Source organism: Phascolarctos cinereus, unplaced genomic scaffold (assembly GCF_003287225.1).
Source record: "Phascolarctos cinereus isolate Bilbo 61053 unplaced genomic scaffold, phaCin_HiC Scaffold_2;HRSCAF=192, whole genome shotgun sequence".
Classification (NCBI taxonomy): domain Eukaryota; kingdom Metazoa; phylum Chordata; class Mammalia; order Diprotodontia; family Phascolarctidae; genus Phascolarctos; species Phascolarctos cinereus.
In genome coordinates, this window is record NW_027555625.1 from 35,963,116 (window position 1) to 35,971,774 (window position 8,659).

Genomic DNA, 8,659 nt, shown 5'->3' on the forward strand with positions numbered 1-8,659 from the left:
TAAATGCTTTATGACAACACAATTGAGTGAAGTGGGTATGAGAAGGCATTAGTTATTTTCAATGAGGGTGGTCCAAACAATATAATTATCTCCATTCATCTCTATTTCCCCTTTCCCTTAACTCCACTTTGAATAAGAATGCAATACAATTCTTACTCCAAAACTGCCAGAATTAGTCTTTAGAACCACTTAGCAGAGGGTAAACAAACACTTTCTCCATCTTCTAGCAATATGTTTGTCCTTAACAGGCCAATTTAGCTCACGCCTTTTTAAATGATTGAAGATAGTTTAGTCCCTCCCTCCAGCATCTCAAGTTCCAGGGAGATGACAGCATACAGGGGACAAACAACACTGACTTTGTCTTACAGTTCCTTGAATTTCTTCAAATAAATAGGATGCTAAAACTGAAACATCCTAAATCTAAATGGCAAAACCACAGTACTACTTAGCAATAAGTGCTCAGGGTGTGTGCCCTTATAATTTTAGTACAGTTACCTTGGATTAAGTTCCTGGGTAAGGGCTAGGTGAAAGAAGGAAATATCTTGACTTCAAGACAGAAAGCAAAACTCTTTTCCACAGGTCTTACCCCATGCCAGGTGACAGTGGCTAAAGTGCAAATCCAACGAAAAGAAAGGAAGAATTCCTTTCACGAGATTCTTGGTAGTGAAAGCGATTTTCATTTTATTTAAGGAAAAAAATAAATTTTACCCCTGTTCAAATGATAAATTAGAACAACTTGTATTAATTTACAAATATAAAATTGCATATAGAAACAGTATCTACAAAAGTTCATTAAAATCCATCGTGTAAAAAGCACAAAAGGAAGCCTGAGAACCACTAGTATCTTTGGTATTGATTTTCAGGCAACATCTTCAAAGAAATGTTTAAAGAAATAAACTGTACAACATCACAAAGTCCCCTCATCTTCATTTTTTTTGGGGGGGTTCCAAGATGTTCAACAGATATTCCAATTAACCAGCAGTCCAAGTCACCCGAAATGTCATGACTCATGACCTCCCACTCCCACTACTTATTCCCTACCCCCAAGACACATTCACTTTGGGTCTTGGAAGTTGGGAGTTTTTCCTCTAGACTGTGTCTTGGTTTTGCCCCAGGAAAATCTCCAATCACTAATCCAGTGTATTTTCAAAACCCTCTGCTTATCCTGTGCTGAGTGGTTGTTAGGGATGAAGGAAAAGAGGAAGCAGTTTGTGCACCGCACCTGGCTTTAATTGCACATTTCAAAAGTTTAAAAGCCTTTTCTCCCATCAACCAACAAACACGAGGCACCCAGCCTGCCTCTCTCTACCTTGGCCCCCTGCCTCTAGGAAAGGAGGGACTTACACCTCGGAGCCTTCCCGGGGGTAAATGAGGCTGTTGACGCTGAAGCTGTTGTAGAATGGATTGTTGAAGTGGCTGCCCTGGCCGCCACTGGTGGGGAAGGGGCTGTAATAGGAGGAGGGCCGAGGGCTGCTGATGTTGCTGCCGCTGCCGCTGCTACTGCTGCCCAAGTGCAAGGCTTCGGGCTGAGCCTCAGACAGGGAGCTAGGGGGAAAGCCGGCGGCCGCGCTCCGCTGCGCCCCCTGGAGGCCCCGCGAGGAGAGCTCCGCGGGAACGCCAGGTAGCCCCAGGTGTCTGGGTTGGTGGCTTCTCCCTGCACCGCTGGCGCTGCTGAGGCCGCTGAAGAAGGACTTGAGGCAGGGGGTGGAGGACAGTAAAGGGCCGCTGGGAGGTGAGGCGCTGCTCTTGGGCTCCTCCGGAGATTCTGGAGTGGAGGGGGAGGGGCCCAGGAGGGACGGAGGGCTGTCTCCAGCTTCAGGCTTCACCACTATTACGGGGCCCCCTCCTTCTTCGGGCTTAGAGATCCCCCCGGCCACTGAGGAGCTGCTGCTGCTGGGTTCCGTGCGCCGTTTCCTCTTCCGCCTAAAGTTTCCATTGTCAAACATCTTCTCACAATTTGGATCAAGAGTCCAGTAATTGCCTTTGCCTGCGGGAGAGGTATTAAAAAAAAAAAGTCAGCGATGGGTTCCCTTTCCACACTACCCCCCCACCTCTTCCAGACCAGAGTGATGAAGCTAGCTGTCCCAGTGGATGGCGCCCCGGACCTGAGTGTGACCCCTACTGGCTGCGTGGTGACCCTGGGCAAGTCACTTTGACCCCAGATAAATCTAAATGACAAGACTTTAATACTTCCAGCACCCATGAAGATAGCAACCCCTCTAACAGCACAATAGAGGCATCATATCCTGTGGCCAGCCCCGGACAATGTTAAACTTCGCCGGACTAGTTCTTGAGCAGTCTCAGCTCAGCAAAAATCTTTCTGGGAACCTGCTGCGGGCTGTTGCTCTAAATACAAGTTGGTCCCACCTCTCTGGGGCAGAGTTGGTTAGTAATGTCACTTTCATTGATCACTTCTGGAGTTCTGGTTCTCATCCAATATCATAGGACTAGAGAGAATGGACTCAGACCACCCAATTCAACCCTGTTGTTTACAGCTGGGGAAACTGAGGCCCATAGATGCTAAATGATTTGTTCAAAGCCACCCAGATAGCTGGTGTCATCTCAGAAACAGGGTTTGAACCCAAATCCTCTAACTACAAATCAGTCTTCTTTCCACTGGGTCACATATTATTTCCCTTTTCCACATAATAACCCCATGGAATAAGTAACACCAAGTCTTTATTTTCTGCATTTTATGGGTGAGCAAACTGAAGTTCAGGTCATAAAGAACTTGCTTGTGGTTGAAAATCGATGATTCTGACTCCAAGTACTAAACTAAGTTAAGGTTATCCTTTAGGGTTTTCCCCCAACCCTTTTCAGTATCTGATGTTAAAAGTCCCTATTTTCTTCCCCTTCCCCCTAAATTCTGATCACATGAAATTATGGAATACCAAGCTGTAAGGGACGGAAATCTACACTCCTAAAGATGAAGAAAATGCACAACTCATACACCCAAATCTCTCTTGCCACCATCACCACAAGGAAACAATAATGAGCATCGATTACATTAATGGCATTGTACTGGTATACAACATCTTCAGGGTATAAAAGGCTTTGAAAAAGACAGGATTTTACATTCTAACTCTTTGAAACCTCCAACATGCCTAACGCTGCATTTTAGCGTTTTGTTTTCATTATGCAAAAATAGTAGTAACAAAAACTTGCTACCTAATATTTATCTAGGAGCCATTCCTTAAATACTGAGGTGTTTTAATAAGAAGTAACTACAGCAGAATGGTGGATAATCAGGATTACTCTGGGCCATAAAGTCACTGTGAAATAAAGTCCACAGGAGTCTACCTGATAATCTCAGGTGATAAATCTCCTGTGGTGCATACTAAAGAGAAAGATCTGCCAGCTGACTCCTAAAGTCTTTGGCTGTTCTTAAACTCCAGGGCATCTAAACAAAGTCCTACATCTTTGGGTTAAATCCTGGTGCTCTACCTGCAATCTCTCACCCAAAATTCCATCCGTCTCTGTAATGTCCCCCTCCAGCCTAAAATGCTCTCCCCTCCTCATCTCCATCTCTTAGAACCCCCAGTTTCTTTCAACATTTAGCTTATCAGCTCGAGCACCACCTTTCCCCATCTCCACCCAAGCCCTCCCAGTACCTTCCCCAGGAGGGTGGAGTTTTCAGTTTCTTCCCAAGGTTCTTTATCTATAGGAAGATGGGCAGTAAATAGGTCCCACAGGCGAAATCACCCAGGTACCTTTTGTTTTTCAGTTGTGTTTGACTCTCAGTTATCCCATTTGCAGTTTTCTTAGCAAAGATACTGGAGTGATTTGCCATTTCCTACTCCAGCTTTCTCTAACAAATGAGGAAACTGAGGCAAACAGAACTAAGTGACTTGCTCAGTCATTCAGGTAAGTGTCTGAAGTACCTTTTACATTCAATTAAAAAAAAACTTCAAAATTGTCTGCTGGCAGACTATCTCTGAACATCCCAGGATTCTTCATCAGCTTGCTTCAACTCATCTAACCTTTTGGGGCTCAGGCATTAGGTAAGAACCCATATAGGGTGTGCATATAACTGCACACATTATGCAAGCAGGACTTGGGTAGATGGGGAGGGGGAGACAAAGAAAGACTGGGATAGATTTATGATCTAAATATAAACTATTGAGCAAAATGTTAGGGGGATAGTAACTCGCAGAAAGACACAATCGTTTGCCCTGGAACTACAACTCTTTCTACTAACTCCACTACCACTTAAACAACTCTTGCATGGTGGTATGCTCTTTCCCAGTTAGGATATAGTGGAACTCCTTTACAAGGGTAATAACCAATAAGAACTAATGGCAAATTTATATATAGACTCTTCTACCAAGTTCCCCTCCCCCCAACATTGCACAGTACATGATTTGCCTCAACAGGTCAGAATCCCTTAAAAAAAGGGGGGTGGCTATTACTTCAGGATTCACCCATACAAATCACTGGCCAGTTGATTCTTTCTCCTACCTAGAATCTGCTTCATCCTTGTCTGGCAGTACTAGCCGTCCTTCCAAGCCCTCTCCCTTTAATGTGTGTTGTCCTAATCGCTTTTCACTCCTAGATCCACAGTCTGTCCCCTACATCTAACATAAGCTGCCCTACCCAGCCATTCTGTTCCCAACTCAATACAACATTCCCATTTTTCTCAACAAGCTGCCTCCTTTTCTTCCTAATTAAAAAAGATGCCTCATTTCTTTTTCTCTCTCACTTTATGTAAGAATATTGGGGTCCCCTCTTTTAGCCTCTTTTTGCTGGGTGCACGGATCCCCTTTTTCCTTCCTTGGCTAGCAGGGGCCGTTTCCTCCCCCCCCCTTTAGAGGGTCGCATTCCCTTCTTTCTTCTCACTTGCCTGGAAGTCAAACAAAGGTTGCTTTCTCACTCTACCGTCTTTCAAAATTTTTTGGGGGAGAAAGAGAGATGGGGGAGGTCAGTGTCTCCTTTTCCTTCTATATCCGAGTTGAAGGGACTGCTTCGGCTCTCTTTTGAAGTGTCACTGGCCTTTTCTCCCACTTCCCTGGAGAGTTGAGGCCTCTTCATTCCCCTCTCCACCTAAGACAGCCCTTTTCCTTTTTCTCTTTCTCAAAAACCCTCTTTGTCCCTTACCCTAATATACTGGTTTCTTCAAGTTCCTTTCTATACGAACGTCCCCACTCAGACCCGAGTGTGACGGAAGGTTAGGCCAATGAATTCCCTAGCCTTCTCTGAAGCCCTCTTGCCTACAGTGGAAGAAGGCTCAATTCCACATGTCTATGGCCCATAGTCCCAGCACCCACACATCTCATGGCCCCTGACCACCTCGCAGTTAGGGGGCTCAAGCACTTGTACCCCCTATTCCTGTCCCCTGTCCCACCTCCAAGGGCCCTAGCGCCTCTACCCCTCCCAAAACTGCCTGTTGAGTTTGAGTCTCCGTGCCTGCGTTTGCGCCTCCGTCCCGCTGTAAGCACCCTTTCCCATCGGCAAGGTGCTCCAGTACCAGTGCCTGGCGCCACGCCCACTCCGCTTCAAGAGCCCTCCAGCTCCCTGGTTTCCCGGGTTCTACTTCCACCACACATGCACCTCCGGTCCGGCGTTTGAACTCCCCCACCCCCACTCCACGCGTTCTCTCACTACAGTCTGCGTCCCTCCAGATCCCAGAGCTCGCCTCGAGGCACCTGTGCTCCTCGCTCCCTCACGCCTTCCGTCTCGCCCCCTCCTAGAGCCTCCTTGTTCTCAGTCCCGAAGCTCTCAGACGCTTCCCTCCAACTCCCTTCACCCGCTGCACTCTCACGCGTGTTTCGCCTTATGTGGGATTCTCACGCGCCCCCTTCCCCTCCGAGCGCCCTGGCCTCCCCCGTCTCCGCGCGCCCCGAGCTTCTACCTTCCCCCAGCCCAGACCGCCAGCCGTGTTGGACTGGTGAAGTGTCAGCTACCCACCGGGGTCGTCCTCGTCGCGGGGCACCTTTTTGAAGCAGTCGTTTAGGGAGAGGTTGTGGCGGATGGAGTTCTGCCAGCCCGCCTTGCTGCGCTTATAGAAGGGAAAGCTTTCTGCCACGAACTGGTAGATGTGGCTGAGCGTCAGCTTGCGCTCGGGCGCGTTCTGGATGGCCATGGCAATGAGCGCCGAGTACGAGTAGGGCGGCCGCATTATCTTGAGCAGGTCCTCCTGGCTGGCCAGCGACAGCCAGCCCAGCTCAGCGGCGGCCCCAGAGGGCGAGCCAGGTCCCGGCCCGGGGCCAGACGGGGGCGGCGGGGCGGGCGCGGGGGCAAAGGGACGCGGAGGTGGCGGGCAGCCGAAGGGTCCCGCGGGCGGCGTAGGAGGCTGCAGGAATGGGCCAGCGGAGCCCCCGGAGGGTGGCGGCGGCGGCGGGGGCGCCGGCGGTCCGGGGCTCAGGTAAGCAGCGGCGGCGGCTGCAGCGGCGGCAGCGGCGGCCGAGGATCCCCCCACGCCGGCCGCCCCATTGAGCCACAGGTAGGGGTTAGCTGCGGTGGGCGGCGGCGGAGCGTAATCCGGAAGAGCGTAGGGAGCCCTGGGGGACTGCGTGGCGCTGGAGGAGGCGGCGGCTGCCTGCGGGTACACGCTAAAGTTGTCGCCGCAGTAGAGGGCCATGTCCGCGGCCAGAGGGGAGCGGGGCTGGCCTCGCCGCTCCGCAGAGAGCATCCCTCAACGGGCCACCTACGGGCGCTGTGGTCTTCCGACTGGCTGGCCGCCCTCAGCCTCCTTATAGGGGAGGCCCCGCCGCGCCTCGCAGAGCTGAGTTGGGGGGCGGGGACGCGGGGGCCTGGCCAGACCACGCCTTGCCCAGCCCTGTCCCGCCCAGCAAGTCTAGCTGGGCGCCAGACGGCCGCGAGCTTTCTCATGCATCCCGTTCTCTGATCTCTCCGTGCCCGGAAGGCAGCAAGGGAACCTGCGTCTCTGCTCCCCTGTATTCCCCCACTACTCCCCAGCCCCAGGTTGAAAGAGAGACTGGGAGAGAGACTAGATCCGAGCCCACGAACTTTTAAAAATCGCTTCCCGCTCGTGGCCATGATCGCCTAAAGCATCTTAACCCACTTTTACTCCTCCTGATTCTCACTCTTCCTTGGGTGCAGTGCCTCACAGTATTTAGATTTACCCTCTGCCAATAATCGACTTCTACCCCCTTGGGCCGCTTGGGGCTGGGGTTGCCTGCTATCGGGTTGGTAAAATTCTTTAATTAAAATTAAAAAATTCATTAATATGTGTGTGAGGTCTCAGGGGCCTTTTGATCTTTCTCTTCTTACTTTCCTCCCCCCTTTTTTTCTTTTAAGCAAGAAAGAGAAAAAGAAAAAGAAAAGAAAGTCCTTTTAGAGACCTTTGAACAAGAGACAGTGTAAGTAGAAGTGGCACTTATTTAAAATTCCTGATAGGATTAACACTTGGAAAACCAGCTGCTAGTTTAACTGTGCAAATAGCGCTGACTTACCACTCCCCTCCAAAAAGATAGCAGACCGATTATACCTCTTATCGCACTCTACACCTTCTAGAACCATCGTAGAAATCTCGTCTAAGAAACATAAATGCCCATTAGGGGGAGGAGACCTTATTAAAATTCCCCAGGACTTTGCGACTGACCACCTTTTACTAAGAATGTATCGCTCTTTAAAAAAGCGAGCCTAACCGGTACGCTGTTTCTGAGTTTGTGCCTTCTAAATCTAAACGATACGATTCACTTTTCACGTTCATTTGGAGGCAAATAAAACCTTGTTCTTTGACCATTTTCAAGCTTGGAAGAAACCAATAGGACTATTCAGTAAACTTTAAAAAGTCTTCCTGTGTTTAGTTATTCCAAATATCCCAATATTCCAAAAATACTCAATGATAAAATTGTTTACACTGGGTGAGTGCAAACTTTTGAAATTAGCACCTATATCAATGTATTTCACCTCTTGAAATCCAAAATCGAGAAAACGATCTAATTGCCTAATTTAGATTTTGCTAGCAGAAATGTAAATCACATCTTTATAATAGTTTTTCTGGAAAAGCAAAAATAAACAAACTAAAAACCATGCTTTCGGACTTGGGAGATGTGTTGTAGAGTAAAAATCTTGGGTAAGGGAAGGATCGGTATTGTCCCGTATACCTTCGATTTATTTTTTATAGGGAGATGAAGATTAATTCTTCATTCAGATGAGCACAGTTGCAGTTTTAAAATCTGTACCACCATTTTATGTGTTACCTATTGGATATGGTGGAGTTAAGTAAGAGATTTAATGATTTCAGATATGCTTCTAGCATCTGCTAGGCGGGTTGATAACTTTGAATTCATTCAAGTGGAAAAATATTGGAAGTTAGTACTTTCCAAATTTATCATTTACTTTTTAAGTAAACATTTAATAAATTGGAAGGTTAGTATCTAAAAAAAGAAAATTTTAGGCATGACAGACAAAAGAATTTGAAAGTGTCTCCCTAATAATTCCAGTGATACAATTTAAAATATTTTTTCTTTGCATAATTTTTGTAATTATAGCTTAGTAAGTTGCATGCGGTGTGATTTTAAAAAAAACTTTGCATTTAAGTTCATTGAAAAATCTGGTTGGTCTTAAATGATTCTGTATGTTGCCTTTGAGGGGAGGGGGTTATATGTTAATTATTCCTAAACCATTCTGTGTTGTTGACAGCTTACCCAAGAATTTCGTATTTTATGGAGGAAGGAGCTATTGCAACTCCCAT

At 47.6% G+C, this 8,659-nt stretch overlaps 1 protein-coding gene across 1 annotated transcript; it reads right to left on the minus strand.

Moving 5' to 3' along the window:
• Window positions 1-952: 952 nt before the first annotated feature.
• On the minus strand, window positions 953-6,628 carry FOXI3 (forkhead box I3). Its single transcript, XM_020979032.2, has 2 exons — window positions 5,905-6,628; window positions 953-1,987 (listed from the first exon to the last, which is right to left on the minus strand). Exons 1-2 carry the CDS (start codon window positions 6,626-6,628, stop codon window positions 1,341-1,343), a joined length of 1,371 nt encoding a protein of 456 aa, XP_020834691.2. The 3' UTR covers window positions 953-1,340.
• Between the last annotated feature and the right edge of the window lie 2,031 nt (window positions 6,629-8,659).

Excerpts from the sequence above, each read along its gene's own strand:
- FOXI3 (XM_020979032.2), bottom strand. The coding sequence starts at position 6,628 with ATGCTCTCTGCGGAGCGGCGAGGCCAGCCCCGCTCCCCTCTGGCCGCG. Across the intron at positions 1,988-5,904 it reads CCGCGACGAGGACGACCCCG|GCAAAGGCAATTACTGGACT; the intron begins GTGGGTAGCTGA and ends CCTCTCCCGCAG.